The 22,185-nt window shown below is 36.1% G+C and overlaps 1 protein-coding gene across 1 annotated transcript in view; it reads right to left on the bottom strand.

The window, feature by feature from the left end:
• Erbb4 (erb-b2 receptor tyrosine kinase 4) overlaps positions 1-22,185 on the bottom strand; it is a 687,902-nt gene that overhangs the window by 203,224 nt on the left and 462,493 nt on the right. The window contains exons 18-19 of the mRNA XM_042055633.1: positions 20,876-20,998; positions 14,086-14,184 (exon numbers count right to left, since the gene is read on the bottom strand). Coding sequence (XP_041911567.1) covers positions 14,086-14,184; positions 20,876-20,998 — 222 coding nt within the window. The remainder of the gene's footprint in view (positions 1-14,085; positions 14,185-20,875; positions 20,999-22,185) is intronic.

The following is a 22,185-nucleotide window of genomic DNA, read 5'->3' as shown; positions in this document are numbered from 1 at the left end:
GAGAGCCTTTGTTTCAATCCCTGCTCTCTAGTTAAACGTGAGTGGGGCTCTTTATACAGGACAGACAGATACTGAAGTGACAGACCTCCACTAAGCAGATATTTTCTAATTCCAGGTTCCATATGAGGCACAGATATATTCCCATCATATGGATCCTCCGATTTCTTTAAATTATTTAAGAATGTATTTAATCTTTTTTTTTTAAGTTCAGCTTTGAAGAGCCTCATCTTTTAAACAAATTCTACACTCTGAAACTTTACATCACTTTATGAAATTGTATATTTTAATTTTGGCACACTGTGATCTAATATATAAGGTCAGCTGATGGTCCAAAGGCAAATTAAAAATGCCACTTATCAGTGATGGGATGTAAATATATTATTACTTTCTGTAAGGTGTTATCATAGCAATCAACACCCTGAGAGAAATAGGATTTGAGAGACAGCTTATTCAAGCATAGAGGGTTATGGGATGTTTCCCAATCCTAATTGAGTTTCTAGCTGTTCTTTGTTTTGTTTTGCATTTCTCTTAAAACGATGATACTGACTTTGTTTTTACTTCCAGAAAAAAATGTCACCTTAAAATCATGCTGATGGCCCTTATTTTATAAATGTGAATTCCTGAATTTACTCTCTTGAGAAGGACAAACCCAAATGATAAATATCTCTCAGTAATCGTTCAGTGCTCACCATTTATGAAAACTTGATGATCCAATGCTGATTTGTAAGTCAAACCGTTTAGGTGTGCCAGTATTTATATACAGCCTTAACTTCATTACACAAGAACTTGTAATGTAATATCTCTTGACCAGAACAATAGTGAATAACATAGAACCATGGTGCAGAAAATGTCATAGTTGGCAAATACATATCTTTAAACAGAGTGCTTGGGTGACTTAAATACCAAAACTGTCTTTCATCACATTTAGATTGGCTGACTATTAGCCTTGAACCAACATTGTTTTGTCTGGAATGCATTTCATTTAAGGTGGTGAAAATGTCTTGAGTTATTAGCAGAAATACATTAAGAGGCTTCCTTTTCTATCCATATAATAACATTCTGGCAAGTATATTAGCCTTCAAAATGGAAGAATGTTGTATCTATTTGAATTGCTAATGTAAAAAAAAAAGAGACTTGCTGAGAAAATTCCGAAATTATAGGAAGTTCCTAAGCAGAGGATTTCATTTTCTTACTGTGTAAAGTTGGCATTAAATATGTAAGTATCTCTGCTACTTTACACTTTAAAAGCTACCTGGTCTTTGTTGCTATATCAGCATACTGAATGGAAGTAAACTCCTTCAACACACCTGGATCACATTGAACTGACATCGCGAAACTGTTTCTTTTGTTTCTCTGATTCATTTTAAGAAGTTCAGGTTACTCAAAGTTAAGAAACAACTTATTGATTTGAAATGAACACGTGTGCTAACCTTATAAAGAGATATGTATTAATTGGGTTAGGGGACTGGTTTGAATATCACATTCACTATTCCTAGAAAATGATGCATTTCTGAATTCTGGGAAGATGATGGAAGGATATTCGGAGGCAAGGAACAAGGATGCTAGAAGGTCCACTTTCATGCAAAATGCGACCAGCATCAGGCTGTTTTTTCTCCTGAGACAGGGTTTCTCTGTGTAACAATCCTGGCTGGCTTGGGACCTGCTTTGTAGACCAGGAAGGCATCAAACTCACAGAGTGCTGGGATTTAAGGCGTGCACTACCACTGTTTGTCTATGCAGTCTTAACCTCTTGTTCTAGTCTTCTTTGTGTTCGTCTGATAAAATGTGCTGAGCAAAAGGAGCTTAGGGAAGGAAGAAGTTTATTGGGCTTACATTTCCATGTTAAGAATGTCAGTGCAGGCTGTAAGGGAAGGAAATCAGGTAGGAGGTTGAAGAAGAAACCATGGGGGAACACTGCTTACTGGTTCTTTCCAGCTCGCTCAGGTCTGAGCTCAGCTAGCTTCCTGACACAGCTCAGGACCACCTGCCCAGGCACTGATTACATCCACAGTGCACAGTGCTGCACTTCATCAGTTCTTAACCCTCATAAAGGACTGCCTGCTCTAGGAGATTTCTCAACTGAAGCTTTCCTCGCAGAGATCTTAAGATAGTCTCGTGTTGACAAAGCTAAAGAGGACACAATCTGAACTCAATCAACCTCGTGGTACACATTCTAGAATTAATATTCTCTTAGTAGCTGTACAGATATTGAAACTGATTTTTTCATTCTCAGTTTTATGCCTTGTTTGATGGTTTACCATTTTGATGGGAACCAGACTCAAATGGAATTATAAATGGAGAATGAATACATGCTTTTTCCATGCAATTCCATAGATTTGATATATATTTTCATAGGAATAAAAATATGATTGTATTATTCAAAATGTTATATAAATAATATATACTAAGATGTATCAGAATTAGAAGAACAGTATTTTATATTCCTAAAAAGCATAACATATAAAACTTACTTTTCATTGTAAGAGCATTAGGTCAGTGACTTCCTATGATTTTAATTTTTCAAACTGAGATGTATTGCCCATTGGCCTTCTAGAATATAGGTTGTAGACACAGAATTTAGACTAAGATATCTAAACATACACTCCCAGTTCAGTACCTATATTAAATGAAAAACTTTAAATTATATACTTAAAATGTTATCATTAAAATATTCAAATAGAAAAAATGTTCATTATGAAAAATTCCTACTGATGTCAGTAAGATGTTGAATGGGATTAATTAAATTTTAGCCACAGATAGTGGGTGACTATCTCTGGACAATGGATAAAGCATTAGATAACTGAGTGATAAACTAAACTAACAATTTTGTTCACTTCCGAAGCAGCACAAAGACAGTCTACCTCCTTCGGAAAATCCATTGCTACATTTCAGCCAGAAAATTCTGCCAGCAAAACTGCATCTGAACTGCTTATAAATATTTCAATTCCCATTTGTAAACAGCGATGCTATTTCCTTAACAGTTGCACATACTCTCGAAGCACATAAGTAAAAATGTGCTACACAGAAAATAACTAAAGATGTGCAGAAGTAGCAAGAGGCTATAGTTAAATTGAAAAGAAATAAATTAATGCTTTTGCAAACCACCATTCTTCCCCTATAAGCAGTTATTTTCAATGACAATTAGAATGCTAAGCAGAGACTTGATTATTCCCTAATAAGCTTGATACTACCTACAGGTCTAAAGAATATAGATCAAAATTATAGTTGTTATAAAAGATAATTATAAATAAAAATGAGGCAACAAAACCATTAACATCGTTGCAATGGGACTGAGGCAATGACATAGTGCCCAAGATGCTGCTTACAAAGGTGTGAGGACCAGAGATTGGGTTCCTGAATTCACACAAGAATCCAGAAGATGTGGCAGCTGCCTAAAGTCCTGGCATTTGAGAGGCAGAGGCAAGGATATAAAGAGAAAACTGTGATGCCAGACTACCTAGACTATCTCCTGGCAAGATACGACAGAGAGAGAGAGAGAGAGAGAGAGAGAGAGAGAGAGAGAGAGAGAGAGAGAGAGAGAGAGAGAGAGAGAGAGAGAGAGAGAGAGAGAGAGAGGAGAGAAAAAGAGAGAGGAAAGAGCAGAGAGAGAAAGAAAGAAAGAAAGAAAGAAAGAAAGAAAGAGGAGAGAAAAAGAGAGGAAAGAGGAGAGAGAGGAGAGAGAGAGGAGAGAGAGACAGAGAGATCCTGTATCAATAAATAAAATGGAGAATCATTTCGTCCTCACTCCCCCACCTCCACACACAATGTGCCCACATGTTCAGGTCGCTGACACACACAGATATGCTCACCCACATGTAGACAGGCATATTCTTGGTTCCATTCTGATGAATATATTTGAAACTCCCCTTCACTAAAGTTCGAGGTATGTCATGCTAATTGTCTTTATAACCCTTTGGTTTACATACCTAACACGGATCTGTGCATCTAACAGACATTTCATAAAATATGTTGAAATAAATGTAGTAAAAACATTTTGCTTTTCCAAACATAAATCTTTCCTGAAGGTTTACTATGTAGTGCCCGCTATTGTGAAGATTAGAATATATTAAGTAGTTGTCAACAAAAAGCACTTAAAATCTCGCAAAGGAAGCAAAAATAACATACTTGCAATTAAAGAATGATAAAATAGTATCTGTTTATACCCTAGCAATGAATTGTAAATTTAATGGAAAATGAGACAAAAGAGGAACATGGAATGAAATTTACTCTCTTCTGAAATTAGCATTATGTAAAAGCTAGGGAGCACAGTATTTTAAAGCCCCTCTCCCCCAATAATAAATAAAATACCTTTTCTTTCCTGAGAGTATAGTGATTGGTTCCTAAATGAATGGATGTTCTACAATTCAAAATGGCTTTATTTTAAAGAACCCTGACTCTGTTTTAAATGTATGGTAATAATAATTTTCCGATTTTATAAGCAAACTTCTAATGTCTGCATTCTTCCTAATATGCTTGTTTGCCTCCTATAGTGAATTTTCGATATGGAGGATAGAGCTGAGAAATTTTTAATATACTGCCCTGATTTACTTATTATTTGTATGGATTATAACAAAACTGTTTCTGATTTACTTATATTTCATTGTAAGGATAATAGAAAATTACAGTCAACAGAGCTAAGTCAAATGGGCCAGAGGTCTTAATTATAAGTTGTCAAAAATAATAGAAGAAAAAAAGTAAAAAGGAAAAAAAATTAACTGGCTCCCTTGGCTACTTCCTTTCCAGAAAACAAGCACAGAAGGGAAACTCATCTTTAAAGATAAATCCCAAATGCTTCATTTTCATTTTCCTGAAGTTAACTTTCTCACCTAGCTAAGCAGCATTTTCAGCTATTATTAGCGGTGGGCCAATATCAGCTGACCAATATCCGTCAAACTCTTCCATTCAATGAGCTGAGGGACTCCCAAGGAGCTGCATGTATGCAGACTTCTGCTTATAGCTTCTAATTATTTTCTAGCAGATAATGGAATAGTTAAGTTCAAGGAGGTTAGATTAAATCTGTAAGTGGATCAAAACCCTAGATAAAATTACAGCAGCAAAGCTCGCTACAGGTACCCAGAGGTTTTTCATTTTGAGGTGAAGGAGCCCCATTGATCACTTCTACGAAAAAATGGGTTTTCTAATTTCACTGCTTCATAAATACTTCTTTTTCTATTCCTAGCATGACCGTTGATTTGGGTCAACTGTAAACAGTAGGTGCATGCCAGGCTCCTCAGTGATGGCTTCCTGGGAACTACAATGCTGTTTAGACATACTTTAGAAAAATCTTGATGTCTCTTCCTTCCTGGATAAGATTACCCTATATACTGTATGTAGGTGACATTACTATTTGAACAACCGAAAGAAGTAGAAGTTGATGGTAGCTATGAAGTGAGCAGTGGCTGGGATGAAGCTGCAATATTTAGGGAATACTGTGAGGCCAATACAATTTTTATTTTAAAAAAGGTACACAGACATTGATTTTCTCATCTTTGTAAAAGAGCGAGTTACATAAAATTTCACATGGAGTAATAAACTAGAAGGAGATGACAGACAAGGCCATCAGCAGGACTTTTCAAGGAAGATTCACCCCTCAGACAAAGCTTAATTATAAAGATCATGTCTTACAGTTAAAACTGTGTGGGGAAATTCAAATATAAACAGGAATGTATTAAATTTGTTCTTGTTGGCCTAATATTTAGATGGCAGTCACTTCACACGTGATATAGAATTACTTCTACTTTTGCTGAAAGTGAAGGTAAGGTCTAACTATTAAGATCTAGATAACATTTTGATCTTCAAATGAATACTTCAGAGACTGTGGTCTATCTTTAAAGGTGGTCGTTCTCAGAGTCATGAAATCAATCTTCTATTGACAAATTCTATGTAACTAAGTGAACGTAACCCACTGCCAACTGGCTAGGATTGTAGCAATCTGTGCTCTGGCAAGAGGGATGCATCTGACAAGATACAATGCTAATGTGAACTAGAATAGAGAATTATTTTGACGACTTTGAGAACACTATTTTACCAAAATGTTGAAGGCATACTTGCTAAGTATTCACTTTTGCAGTAACAGCAACACCTCAACATGGTCATTACCATCAATGAATACTGCATTATATCTTGATTTGCAAAAGAGCATTTATAGAAAATGTGACAGAGACTGCAGTTAACATTTATTACATATCACAGTAAAGTAAACTCAAGTAAGTTGGTACATGGTACACACACACACATATGCTGTTAGTATATGTATGTGTATGCCATTGCATGTAACAGAGTATTGTAATTCTTTCTAGGACCAAATTGCTTCCCTATGAAAACTAAGATAACATTAGGTATATGATACATACCAAAAGTTTTGCAAATGATCTTTTCCTCCTGAAATTATTTCATGTTTTTGAATATATAAACAGAACATCAACAAGGTTTGATAATTCCAGGACACAATCGGTTAACGTGTGGTATGTATGTGATAATTCCAAAATTACTTGCTGGAAGTTTTTGGCCCCATAAGCAAATATTCTCTCTCCCTCTCTTCTCTCTCTCTTTCTCTCCTTCTCTCCTGGTCCTTCCCGTGTGTTTGTGTGTGTGTGTGTGTGTGTGTGTGTGTGTGTGTGAGAGAGAGAGAGAGAGAGAGAGAGAGAAAGAGAGAGAGAGAGAGAGAGAGAGAGAGAACATATCTGAATTTCAATGCCAGAAGTTAACCTCAGGGATTTTTCTTCATGCTTTCTACACCATATTTTAAGAGGCAGAGTCTTTCATTGGCCTGGAGCAGCTAAGTGGGACTGGCTGTCACACCGGCAAGCACCATGCTTTTGCCTGCCTTCCCCCCTCCACCCTAAGAGTGCTAGCACTACACGTATGCCACCAAACTGGCTTGATGTGGGATCTGTGGGCCAAGTTCAGGTCTTCAGAATTGTTTGACAAGCCCTCTACAATGCAATCTTTCCCCAGACTCTACCATTGCTTTTTATGAGCATACAGTATTTATTCCAAATGGTGTCTCCTGGCGTTACAGTCAAACTGAATGACTTTTTCCTCCTAAGTCATCATAATTATGAAATACTGTCCAGATTAGATTCAGAAATAGCACATGATCAGTGTAATTCTCTCTCTTCTCTGTAAGACAGTAACAATCCTCTTAATCAGATATAAAAGTCACCAAGTTATAGAGTTGAGAGAGCTTGAAAATTACACATCCCCATCCAATAGACTGATTTGTAGTTAACAAATTTAAATTCTGATACAGTAGACTATGAGCTCTTGAGACATTTCCTCTCATTTACACAAATTCAGGAAATGTTTTTGTGAACAAAAGCATCTGAAGTTACATGTTAAGATTTACAAAGAACAACCTGCTTTGGATTTGGGGAGTCCCTTTTGGGTGATTCAAGAGATAAAATAAGCCAGTTGGAATATAAAACTTGTCAAGTTCTTTATGTAGTTTCAAACCCTTCAGTACCCCTTAAGGCAATCTCTCAGGCTCAGGACTTGGGATCCTGAATTCAGTTAACTGTTCCTGGCAATGAGTTATAGAGACTATAATAAATTATATTTTTCCAATTTATTTTTGTCAAAATCTACAATACATTCAACTTTTTTCATTTTTTCAGGACCTGTCCTTGTGTGTTTATTGTTATCAAAATAGAAGGAAACAAACAGGCAAAAAGTAAAATTTTAGTGGGAGAACAAGCATTATGCAAAAATTACTACAGATCATTTCAGTAATTAGGAACAAGGTGGTAAAAATGAAACCTATTCAAATAAATAAGGGGGATATTGAAAATCTTTGAGAGGATCGCTAGGCCAGGTCCTCTGGTGGAAACAGGGTGAGTCACCAGCGTCCGAGACACATGGGGGAGAGTCCTTCGTTTGCTAGTCCACAAGGAGAAATATAACCTTCAGAGAACACACTAGTACTTTACAAAGGGTCAACGGTCAAGCAGGAGGCATTTCTTGGGATCTATTTTTATGCTTTGGATACAAAATCATAATTAAATTGATTCATAGAAATAGATTAGGCATTAATAAAATGAAGCTAAGAGAAATGATCCAAGTATAGTATGTCAAACTTATGACACAAAGTGGTAATTATTATTAAAAATCAATTTGCTTGAACAGAAAGAGCTTAGAAGCAGAACAACACAAGTCTCTAAAATGTAGGGAAAAAGTCTTTTAGACAAATCAACTAATAATGATGACATTTCTTCACCATGTTCCTGTTTTGTGCTTTCTGTTAGGAGGCTTAGAATCAGCAAACACAACTCCGGGCTCCCAGCACCAAGAGAGCTTCAGGGTGCATTAAATTTGCACAGTCCCTCCAGTTTCAAGGGGCCATGTCAAAGACATGGATGGGGCCACATTTGTAGAGAGACGAGATGGATGTTATTAGGAAAGGTAATCTGGGGCAAATATGTATACTGAAAAGAGGTCTTTATCCAGACACTGAGATTTTCACTATTTTCAGGCTTGGTAGCTATTCTATTGGTAGCATGATTCTAACACACAGGGAGGTTGTTGAAGACAGTTGTAAGCAAGGCAATCTAAATGAGAGTTCATGATTCTTACGGATGTAGAGACAGGTGGAGCTAAGTGGCAGTCGTGACTACCAAGACACAGAAAGAAACTGCAAAGGAAATGAACAGGCTAAAAGGACTTCACATTTCTGCTGAACAAGAGCTAACTGGATAAGCTGTAATGGAATCAGTTTATTTAGTCACCAGAATGATTCTCTTTTTAATTTTTGATAGGGTATTGAAAGATGAAATGTGGCTTCAAATAGAGTTATATATTTGCTTTGGCAAGGCATCATCTTATTTTCAGAATAAAGAAAATTTCTAGACCTTAAAAACTAATTATATTTATTTATTACTTACATTTTTTGCCTAAGGACAATAAGAGTTGTCAACTGACTTTGGAAGATTATTCCTATAATATAGGGATTTAAAAATTTCTGAAATGTTTATTTCTAACATGTACATATTGCATTAATATATAAAAATTAAAAATTTATATGGAACATACATAATTGAATTAAATAACATGAATTTTAAAGAATAAATTGTTAATGAGATGGATAATCTAAAACTCATCATTGACAATATGTAGTCAGTCACACAAAGGAAATTTTGCAATGTGAAAAAACAGCCAAAAATTTTTCCATCATTTTGCAAGGTTGCTAAATAATATGACTAGATTACAGGTTTCTCATTCCACTCACATAATGACGACAATTAGAGTTGGAAGAATTTACTCCCATCCAGATCCTGAGTATCACAAATATAATACAGAACAGATAAACAAAAAGTCATGTGAATTTTACTTCAGTATATTACAGTTGGCTAAGATAAATAAAAGTCCTTGTGACACAGCAAAAAGAAAATTATTTTCCCCCCACAAATGATGCAATTTACTTAATGTAGTCTCGTCACAAGAAACCTCTTTCCTCAAATCACCTGGTCATGAACTATTGTAAATGTAGCATGGGAAAGCCAGATCTAGAGTCAAGTAGATTCACACAAGCTCCGAGCCAGTGTTGGAAACCCATTCCTAGAATTTAGCATAATTATACAAATACTCTCATTCCCAGCTTATTTTTTTAAATAAAGCAAATAATTTTGCTAAAATATTTCAAAACAATCTCAACAGATAATGAGTTTAAATGTCCTGGGAAAAATAGACTGATGGACACTCAGACAAACCAACAGTCTGACTCATTTTCCAGGACTCCTTGTGGATAAATATATCTTCTACACAATTTGATGTATTTTTTTAAAAATACAAAAAGCCCAAAATACCAATAATAAAAAATGCCAAAGAAACCTCCTAGCAGTTTGCATTTTCTAAGAGAAGCTGTGCTACTTGAAACAAGAATTCCAAGTGTCTATTAATGCAGGCATCCTTCTTATGAAGGGAGACCTTTAGTCATTTCCTTAATGTCATTCAATATGATCTTTCTTTATGGGAATGAAGAATGCACTGGCCATTCAATTGCAGCATGTTATTATTGTCATTATGAATCCATTAGACATGTTCAGGCAAGCTGAGTAGCAGCCCTGTGACCAAATTCTCCTTCTGCTGCTTTTAGTGAAACATTTGATAAAATACTGCCTGCCCCTGATTTACTTTCTGCTCGTGGTAAAAATTTAAAGAGAATAGGAAAGTCTTTCCATTGTCCTTGGATATCAATAGAGGTGTTATTTGTTGGTGATGAGATTTGATTATTAAGCTGCAGTGTTTTTTGCCATTTGTTTTTTAAAAAACTAAAACACATAAATACATATTCATTATTCATGTCCATATCATCATAAAATGTGTAATCTGCTATAGAGATAAACAGAATAAATGTAAAGGAGACTAATGTTTAATAGGTGTCTGTAGTTTTCAGTTTCTTTGTAAGCTTTAGCTTTTTTAGATCTAATAATATATGAAAAACACATGCACTTATAAAAAGAAATACACACAGACATTGGTGTGCAAAAGATATCCATAGGATGGTTTCAGAGGATCTCATTTTTGTATAAAAGCCCCTGAACACTTTACCATGTTACTGCAACACCTGGTGGCCAGGCACTTCTTTTGCCAAATAGTTTTCTGATGTGGGAGTTCCCTCTGTGTGCTGTGATTATCATTAATGAATAAAGAAACTGCCTTGGCCTTATGATAGGGCAGGACTTAGGTAGGTGGAGAAAACTAAGCTGAATTCTGGGAGGAGGAAGGATGAGGTAGAGAGACACTATGGAGACACTGCCAGAGTCAGACATGCTGGAACTTTGCTAGTAAGCCATAACCTCGTGGTGATACACAGATAAATAGAAATAGGTTAAATTGGGATGTAAGAATTAGCCAATAAGAAACTAGAGCTATTGGGGCAAGCAGTGATTTAATTAGTAGGGTTTCTGTGTGGTTATTTTGGGGCTACACTAGCTGGGCAGCTGGGATGAACAAGCTGGCCCTCCTCCTACTGTTTTCCTTGTCATTGTAGCCTTTTTCTGCCGTCCTCAACAGGTAAGTCATGAAGATATTAAGACCCCTCTGTCCAGAATCCCCAGTCAGTGGTGGAGGAGCTGGCAAAAGCACCCTAGTTCTTTCATTCTCCCAACAACTCCCAACCAAAACAGTTCAGGAGAATATGGGCTTAACTCTCTTAAATCTGGAATAGGACGATTAGTACTAGATTGTGCAGCTTCTCAAATAGAAAGAGGCTACAGGCATCGTTGTGGTAGGTAGCAGTTTTCTTGTCTTATTTCCATACCTTTCCAAGGATGAATCATTCAACTCTAGCATAAATTACTTCTACTCAAGTATTTATTACAGGAGCAGCTTGTGTTCCTAGAAGAACTGAGACTAAGACATTCAACAAACATACTACTTTTACTATTACTGGATGACTTGTAATTTCATCTCTCCTTTGGCTCCACTTGCACCCAGTTTTGCCTCCATGAACCTTCCCTGTTGATTTGAGCTGTTATAAATATTTAAAATGCTTTCCAAACAGCATGGAAATTCTAAAAATGAAGATACAGAATGTAGCCATTCATTTACATGAAAGTTATACTAACTTACTGAAATGGCATTCAGCATTAATGTTGCCTGTTAAAATGATTTTAATCAGTGTGATGCTATCGCTCTAATAGGTTAAAACAAGTCACCAATAAAGTAGATATTTCTTATCAAAAATCCAGCAAGCTGTTAATTCTCTAGCACCTACACAAAGTTAGAAAAGCCATATCAAAAAAAAAAAAAAAAAGAAATTCTTAATTTTTACCTTTAAAAAAGAATAGATTTTTTTGAGTCTGTTAGTTGCCAAATCCATCACCCATCTAGGAAAATGATTCCTTTCATGGCTCAATCAGAGCCTCATCTTAAATTCAAGGGAAAGCTAAGTCTTCAAGCTCCCATCCTACTCTTGTTTCCATGGGAATAGGCTTCAGATCAAGGGGGAGGGGAGGGGATGAATGGGGTTAGGAGCTTTCAAATAATCATTCGAAATCATGATGAGGTTTTTAGAGCTTCTTTTTACGTGATTATTTTGTAGCCTCTTAACCCTCTTTTGCCAGACTGTTTCCATGGAAATATGACTGTCCAAGCCTCCAGCAGAGATTTTAGCATTCTTGTGAATTACAGCTTTGGTTGTAGCTCAAGGTGGCCAAGCTTGATCTTCTATCAGTTTTATATATGAACTTCTGCTTTTTATTTACTGTAATTTTTCCTCATAATTTCTATTTAATTTGAAATTTTCCTCCTGAGTTTATAACTATGATCTGGGTGATACTGAATGATTAGGGCACTATTGAAAAACTCTTCTATTCTAAATAGTAACATATGAGCCAGACATTTAGCTGCATGGAGTGTAATAGCCTTTAACAACCCACAGAAAAATATTTAGCTATTGTATAAGCAACATTTATTATATAAGTGTTGCTAGTAAGGCAAGAAGGGTGGTATTTTAATTATTTAGCAACTGATACACACAGACACCATTTTCTAGAGCTGCAAATGCTTGTACCACTCTCAGTTCTACTACGTAATAACTAATAACAAATTAAACTATAATAGCCTCATAAAAGATGGTTAGCATTGCTATCAAAGTTCTCAAGGTCATATACTGAATTTCTTTAAACCTACAAAGGAACTTTCAGAAGAAACTGGCTAAGAATATATAGCAATCTGTTTTGAAAAAAGTGCATATGCTTCTTGCATTCTCTTTCATGTAAAGGTCACTTTAAAATCAAAATCATTCTTATTATTGAAGACATTATCCTAAAAGACAGAGAAAGAATGTATATGGATCTATTCCAGAATCCCTAGTAAGATCTCTTATGTTCAATGTGAAAAAAGTAATAGCAGGCTAGACATCTAATGTTATTCCACCCTACTCTCTAAAACTGAGCAGCTCAATCGACAACTTTCACTGGGGGAAATCTGCAAGCTCTGACTGACCTCATCAAGTACTTTCATTCCTTATCCCCTTTTTTATTACTCTGTAGTTGAAGCTTTTATCACAGTCCTGTTTGATGAATCTGATTTGAAAAGAGTAAATATCGCTTGAGAACTTAGGTTTTAAATAGGTTCCTGTTGAAATATAGAAAAGACTAACTGGCTGGACACACTAATCTTCATTTATTTTTAGCTCAATAAATTATAAATACAAGAAGTAAAGAATCCCAATTAATTTTTCAAATTGGCTTCAGACTTCCAAAATGCTGTTCTTGTCGTCACACTTGTGTTTCTGAGAGCAGGGTCTGCTCTTAAATCAAACTTCTCACCATCTTATTTATTGAATATTTTGTTGGAGGCCAGGCAGACTCATTCATATACAGTTTTGTCTTAATTACCCACCAGAAAGGGCAGACTGAGGAGCTGGCACATTGAAGACAAGATAGGCAAATCTCACTGTTCTCTGCTTTGTAAGAAATTATTTCCCGTCAAGCTTGACGGACTGAACTGAAAGCACCTTGGCATCATCTTTCCACTCCACAATCTGGGCTAACCTTGGGCTAAGCTGGGCTAACCTTGGACTAAACCGGGTTAACCTTGAGTTAGGTTGGTCTGGTCTGTCATCCAAGTGAGATTAAATATTTTTAAGTTATTTAGCACACTGCTTGGAATCTATTACAGACTTTGTGAATCAATGATATTTAGAACAGCCTTAGTGCCTTATATGTACTATTTAAATAAGTGCTTATAAAGAATGATTTATAAAAATGGCTTACTGTTGTCACCATCCAGTACTTTTGACACTGTTGAAACTGCATTTAATAAATGCATTTCTGTCTGATTTTAATACAAATTATAAGTAAAATGAAATATAACATGCTTAATTCACAGAAGGAAAACCAATATTTTAATTATAGATATTCCCATGTTTCCTAACAACCCAAGAGTACAGTCATGGCAGACAGCTGCAAACTGGGGATGACTTGAAAGGTAAAATAAGATGGGGAGGGATCCCGAAATTCTAAGTATGAGGTTATAACATTTTCAGAGAAGCTTTGAAAGGTGGTTGATCTTTTCATTACTTTATTTTCAAGCAGTGTATTTAGCAATACATGAAAATATGACTGTGGTTTGTGTACTTACATCCATGAACTCCACGTTGGCTTTGGGGCCAGTTGTCTCATTGAGGATCTTGATGGCCACGGGGATCTTCACTGTTTCACCTTCAGGCACCCAAATACCCTGAAGGAAAAACAAGTCAGATTGACTCTATATTGAGATTGAAGAATATTTTACAGTAGATTATAATTTGATTTGACCACTCACACTTTAATTTTATTTTATTTAATTGCAGAGATTATCATATAATTACATTTTCCCTTCTTTTTCTTCCCATCAAACCTCCATATACTCCTCTCCACTCTCTATTGCCTCCTTTTTCCTAACTTCATATTGCAAGTATATATATATATATATATATATGTATACACATATACATATACATATATATGTACATATATATATTCTCAAATACTACCTTCTCAATACAGATAACGTGACTTGTATGTACTTATTCAGACCTGACAATTTGCCACTGGACAAGCAACTGGTATGCTCTGAGTTTTAATTTCTTTTCAATAATAAGCTTTTCTTCAGCATCTATTACTTGCTGTACATATTTGTGGTCTAAATTCATAAGAGATGAATTATGCATATTTCTATTTTCATAGTATTCAATGTGCATTTAAGATTAATTTGGTTTCTTCTTATAAAAGGCTTTGAACATTGATGAGAGCATTAACAGAGGATAAAGTATTTAAATCTTATTAGGTTGACAATACCAACTTCATTTTAAGAAAAATTAAGTATTTTTTCACTCTGAAGAGTATGGAAACTTCATGTCTAAACAATTATATATATATATATATATATAATACTATATATATATATATATATAGTATGATTGGGTAGAATGATATTTATTTTTCACCCTAGTTGTTTATTCTTTAATAGAAAATTTTCATGTTTCTTAAGTTAAGATGGAATAGGAATTAAATTTCAAAGGTTATTATTTTGAAAATAGGACTCAAGGGCAAGTTCTGGGGTATATGGAATACACAGTAATTTATATTATTAAATTAATCATTTTTGCCACTGGATAGATACTTATATTGACTACTGGCAATTTGTCTTTTTATCAACATAATAGCAGGATTTAGGGATTAGGACAACATTAAAAAATTAGACTTTCAAGGTACAAGATTAATAATAGGTTTCTGAGTAAACTTAAACATCTAAATGAGGACAAGAATGCTTGAATTAAGAATGGATGTTGTTAAAAGCATATAGTCCAAAAAGAATTCAGAAGTAAGGCTTGATGTCCTTTATTTATGGCTAGAAACCAATTATGAGTGAGTACATCCCATGTTCATCTTTTTGGGCCTGGGTTACCTCACTCAGGATGGTGTTTTCTATTTCCATCCATTTACATGCAAAATTCAAGATGTCATTGTTTTTTACCGCCGAGTAGTACTCTAATATGTATATATTCCACACTTTCTTCATCCATTCTTCCACTGAAGGACATCTAGGTTGTTTCCAGGTTCTGGCTATTACAAATAATGAATATCTTGCATATCACCATAGAACCTTCACCTGGCATTGGATGGAGAAAATGACAGAGCCCCACATAGAAGCATCGGACTGAGCTCCCAAGGTCCTGATGAGGAGCAAAAGGAGGGAGATCATGAGCAAGGAAGTCAGGACCGTGAGGAGTGCGTGTACTCATTGAGATGGTGGGACAGATCTAACGGGAGACCACCAAGTCCAGTTGGAATGGGACTGATGGAACAGGGGACCAAACCGGACTCTCTGAATGTGACTGATGGTGGAGGAGGACTGAGAAACCAAGGACAACGGCAATGAACATGAACTCTACAGCATGGACGGGCTCACTGTGAGCCTTGTCAGTTTGGTTGCTCACCTTCCTGGACTTAGGGGGAGCTGGGAGGACCTTGGACTTAACATAGTGAAGGGAACCCTGATGGCTCTTTGTCTTGGAGAGGGGTGGAGTGGGGGTATGGGTGGAAGGGAGTGGAGGGAAGGGGGAGGAGGAGGGGAGGAGATGGAAATTTTTAATAAAAAAAATGAGAACAAAAAAGAATTCAGAACTTTTGTGAGACCTTTACAGGGAGGGATCTCAAGAAGACTTCTGACAGTTTTAACTTGAAGACAAAAGGGAGGAAACTATAGGTTGCAGCTCTACATTCTTTCTCAGCCTCATCTGGAGACAATGATAGGAAGAAACCTAACTTAAGTAAATGTGTTTGTGTCATTCTGTGTTGGAGTAATAGAGGAGACACAAACCCAAGAGACATTGAATAGTAATAACAGTGAAGAAAGAACTTTAAACCTTCAGAATGAGATTTACGATTGTGTTTGACTTAAGCAGGTCAATGGGGAAAAATATGTGTCAAATGCAAAATAATAACATAAGTTACTTGTAGTATAATTTTGTAAATGGATATTCAAGCAGAAGAAGGGAGGGAAAAGCCTCAGAACTCAAAACCCCAGGCTATATTTTATCAGAGATGGTACCTAGGGCAGAGGACATGCTTATCATTATTCAATAAAACCACGTTGGGAATTACTTTATAAAGCTGTAACATCAATATTAAAATATTCCTAAAGTATAGTTTTAAAATAAAAATATAAATTCAGTGTGAATTAATTTGTACCACTCTTGAAGAAAGTCTAGCCTTTATGTTATATACTGAAACACCATAGAATTGGAATATACTCATGCCCATATTGATCCTGAAACATATCATAGCTTCAGTTAGGAAGAAAAAATGACCAAATAAGTACTCAGGCCATTGGCGTTTGTGTGTTCGCCAGTGGTTTTTCATAGATTAAGGCTGTATGTCTTACAATGCATGATATGTTTACTAAAACGTAGGACTGGCAACACATATTTCAAAAATGCCACTCAAATAAACTTATGAAATGTCTACTAAAGTTACTATAAGCACACATTTATCTACATACTTGCAATTTTGTCAATAAGATATGTAGAAATGTTTATCACCAAACACAATGGAAAGAGGTTCCAACAGTTTTCTGTTGTCTTTCCTATAGTTTAGCTTGGAAACCCTCATTCATATCTATGGATATGAAAGATCAAGCAATTATCAGATGAATCATAGGGCTTGTGGGGGCAAGGAATCTTTTTAAAGTTGATTGGAAGGCATATACATTGTAACGAAGTGGTACCAAGTCTTAAGCAGTAGGATAGTAATGATTCAATTAGTCCTTCCAACACCTTGGGGGTGGAGCAGAAAAAGTCGAGCTCAACAAAAATCAATAAGAAAGAGAGAATTTAGAATCACATATGTATTATTACAAATAATTTTATACATTTTCTTTAAAATACATACAAAATGAAATTATTAAATAGCAAATCAAATTTGGATTCAATTTTAAGTATAAAGTTACAAAATTTGTGACTTTTTATAGCATAATTTCAGTATATATAAATAGTAACTTAGGCATAGAATATGAAGATCAGAAAGACAAAGTCAGCCTAAATTAGAATCTGTGCAAATTGGACACTCTGTTAATTATTTAACTGAACAAAATATGCACACTAAAATGATAGGGAAACTTTCACACTTGGATATTAGAAGGTTTATAATGATGACAATATTTTCAAATACCCAGGAAATAAAAATTTATGTCTACATTATGATCATTAATTTTTATTAATTAATTCTAATAAATAAATCATTATTTTATGTTTTTTGAGACACTGTGTCACTACCTTGCCACTGTTTTCACTGTTTTACTAAATTAAAACAGTGCTCTCAAACTTTTGTGTACAATTTATTCCTATGACTTATAATTCACGTTTGAGATTACATATATATACATTGTATATATATAAAATCACATCAACTTAAATCATTTTTTCTAAATAGAGAAAACACTGAGCATTTTGAAATATAAAATTCTTAAACACATATCTACCTTAATCAGTTGTTTGTAAAAATAAGGAATCACTTAGAAATAGACAGTAAGCTGCAAAAGTAAATTTTGTGAATTGTACCAATGGCTGCTACAAAATGGCCTTACCATTAACAAAGGAGAGTTTCTTTATCTCGCTATTTACCATTAAAATAAATTTCACCATAGTTAATATTGGGCAGGACTCTGTAATGTACTTGTAATTTAATTAAATAAGTAAATATATAGATACCACCAGCTGAATTTTTTATTTCCAGAAGTTTCTTTGAAAATAGATCGTATTATCCTTTTGTCTTATCTGATCTGAACTACCCGTGTTCTTATTTTTTTACAAAAGGCAAGGGCATTGAAACTACCAACATAATGACTAAATCATATATGTAATCAGTCAGGCAAAAAGTTCTGATAATCTTATTCTACAAACGTATTAGCACATTCATATAGATTTTGAGTGATCAGTTAGTAGGGTACTGACAAAGACTAGGATTAAAAAGCAGAAAGGAATGGAAGAAAGAAAGCATCTTCAACAAATGGTGCTGGCATAACTGGATGTCAACCTGTAGAAGAATGAAAATAGTTCCATATCTATCACCATGCACAAAACTCAAGTCCAAATGGGTTAAAGACCTCAATATTAATCTGAACACACTGAATCTGATAAAGAGAAAGTGGGAAGTACTCTACAACACATGGGCACAGGAGACCACTTCCTATGTACAACCCCAGCAGCACAGACATTAAGGGCAACATTGAATAAATGGGACCTCCTGAAACTGAGAAGCTTCTGTAAAGCAAAGGACACTGTCATTAAGACAAAAGGGCTACCTACTGACTGGGAGAAGATCTTCAAAACCCCGCAACTGACAAAGGTCTGATCTCCAAAATATATAAAGAACTCAAGAAACTAGACTTTAAAATGCTAATTAACCCAATTAAAAAAATGGGGCACTAAACTGAACAGAGAATTCTCAACAGAAGAAGTTCAAATGGCCAAAAGACACTTGAGGTCATGCTCAACCTCCTTAGTGATCAGGGAAATGCAAATCAAAACAACTTTGAGATACCATCTTACACCTGTAAGAGTGGCTAAAATAAAAAAACACCAATGATAGCCTTTGCTGGAGAGGTTGTAGAGTAAGGGGTACACTCATTCACTGCTGGTGGGAATGCAAACTTGTGCAACCACTTTGGAAATCAGTGTGGCGGTTTCTCAGGAAATTCGGAATCAACCTACCCCAGATCCAGCAATACCACTCTTGGTAATATACTCAAGAGATGTCCTATCATACTACAAAAGCATTTGTTCAACTATGTTCATAGCAGCATTATTTGTAATAGCCAGAACCTGGAAACAACCTAGATGTCCTTCAATGGAAGAATGGATACAGAAAGTGTGAAATATATACATACTAGAGTACTACTCAGCGGTAAAAAACAATGACATCTTGAACTTTGCATGCAAATGGACGGAAATAGAAAACACTATTCTGAGTGAGGTAACCCAGACCCAAAAGGATGAATTTGGTATGTACTCACTCATCAGTGGATTCTAGACATAAATAAAGGTCAGTGAGCCTATAATTACAGATCCTAGAGAAGCTAAATAAGAAGGTGAACCCAAAGGAAAACATATAGTTATCCTCCTGGATATTGTAAGTAGACTAGATTGTCAGGCAAAAATTGGGATCTTGGGGGTGGGGTGGCGGTAAGGGGTGATGGGGAGATGTGGATAGAAAAGTGAGGAGGGGAGGATGGGGAGACCCTGGGGGAATGGGATGGTTGGGATGGAGGAAGGGTGGATAGGGGTGCAGGGAAGAAGATATCTTAATTAAGGAAGCCATTTTAGGGTTAGCAAAAGACTTCACTCTAGAGGGGGTCCCAGGTATCCATGGAGATGTCCACAGATAGTTCCTTGGGCAGCTGAGGAGAAGGAGCCTGAAATGACCCTTTCCTATAGACATACTGATGAATATCTTGCATTTCACCATAGACGCTTCATCTGGCAATGGAGGGAGATAGAGACAGAGACCCACACTGGAGTGCAGGACTGAGCTCCCAAGGCCCAAATGAAGATCTGAAGGAGGGAGAACATGAGCAAGGAAGTCAGGAATGCGAGGAGTGCGCCCACCCACTGAGACTGCGGCCCTGGTCTAATGGGAGCTCACCAAGGCCAGGGCAACCTGGACTGAAAAAACATGGGATCAAACCGGACTCTCTGAACGTGTAGGACAATGAAGGCTGACTGAGAAGCCAAGAACAATGACACTGGGTTTTGATCCTACCGCATGTACTGGCTTTTGGGGAGCCTAGTCTGTTTAGATGCGCACCTTCCTGGACCCAGATGGAGTGAGTTGAACCTTGGACTTCCCACAGGGCAGGGAACCCTGACTGCTCCTTGGACTAGCAAGGGAGAGGGAGGGGAGTTAAGGGAGGGGGAAGGAAATGGGAGGTGGGGAAGAGGTGGAAATTTTTAATAATAAAAGTAAAAAAAAGAGAGAGAAAAAAAAAGCAGAAAGGACAGCAAAGTATTATGGGAGTTGCCCGGGAAGTTCTGGAAGCTCCAGAAGCAATGTCTAGGGGAAAGGGAAGCAGGTCGTGGTTGAGTATTTGGGAAACAAGTGGAAATTTGTGAAAGAGAAGGCAATATTGAAAGGGGCTCAAAGGGCCCTGAATACACTCCACTTGGATGAGTATCTACAGTTCTCCCCTTCTCTGAACATGACACTTATCCAAACTTGTTCAGAAAAATTAAAGAACTCATCCGTCCATCGACGTCTCAATATTACATGATTTCTCTCTTTAAATATTAAAAGGAAATTAGGCTGGCTAAAACAATTACCTCGGTTATTATTTTTTAAAAGCTTGAAACAAAACGTAAATAACTGGAGGCGTGTACTGTGTTTTCGCTTACCTTATAAACGGTTCCAAAAGCTCCCGAGCCAAGGACTTTTACCCTCTTGAGTTCTGTTTCTTTCAAAATGCGCAGTTGAGCTTGATTGGGTGCCGTGCCACTGGGGGTTAAGGGCTCTACCAACTGCAAAGCAAAGGCGTGGGATTATGGACCTTTCATCCACACTGACTTCTACTTATTCCCTCTGTTATTTTCTAACACGTTTAATGAAAGTGCTATGCTAGGATACATTTCTCTGACAAACACTACTTTCCAGTATCAGCCACAGTCCTATACTCTCCATGCAACTGTTCTTTGTCTAGGTGAATTCACTTTTTGCATATATTCTACCAGAGGCACACTGGTTAAAAATACAGAGATGAAATAAAAGAAAACAAAAGTACAACAAAACCAGAAATTGTCCCGTATTAGCACTTACAATAATTGCAAAGCTATCGTGAACATATCAGAAGGGGATACTAGTTAACACAATGCTGATTTTTTGGTCAATCAACACATCAAATATATGATTCTTGTCACATCTCAAATCTTGTCTGAGTAGGCCTGAAATTCTGAATTTTCTGTGTACCATAAGGTGGTATTTATTTATGATGGTGAGTTGTGAACTCATTTTACATAGCAAGATGAGTACAGTTGGTTCTAGTCTGTAAGTTACATTTTGTGACACAAAGGTATTCAATAACAAGTGGGGATGAAGGCTTCCTAATTCTAGCTTTTAAAAGAGCTATATATTATATCAGACTTGAGGTCATGGCAATAGAATGACATTAAGAGACCATTTGCCAAGTGAGGAGTTGAGAGTGAGCATCAGAAGGAGAGAAGGATACAGATATAAAATACATCAGATGTGAATTAAATATGAAGGGTGAGATGAGAGTAGGAAGCCGCAGATCAGGAAGAGGGTTGAATGTGGCCAAAATGTACAAGTAGGCTGAAGTTTATTGATGTTGTAGTTAGGATGCCATTCAGCTGATGCGTTTGACTACATGAAGGAAGGAGATGTGAACTCGAATAGGCAAGAGTGTCTAAAGGTCTCACACCCTAACCACAGTTGCCCTTTATGAAACCTCAGCTACCTTTGCCCAACTATATTTGGAAAATAATAATTAGAAATTTTCAGAAAAAATTAATAAGTTTAGAATATTTTTGTTAAAGTAACTAATTTATTTGATCAATAGGAACTGTAATTAACTTCTTGTGTTCAATGTATCAGTCAAACTCTATCAAAGTTATGTATGTATAGGAGCAAACATCATACATATAAACTTTAGTAGTTATCTATAGTCTCAAACATCTGTTGCTTTTAGAAT

This window comes from Arvicola amphibius, chromosome 8 (genome assembly GCF_903992535.2).
Source record: "Arvicola amphibius chromosome 8, mArvAmp1.2, whole genome shotgun sequence".
Taxonomy (NCBI): Eukaryota; Metazoa; Chordata; class Mammalia; order Rodentia; family Cricetidae; genus Arvicola; species Arvicola amphibius.
This window is presented reverse-complemented; position numbering and strand designations above follow the sequence as displayed.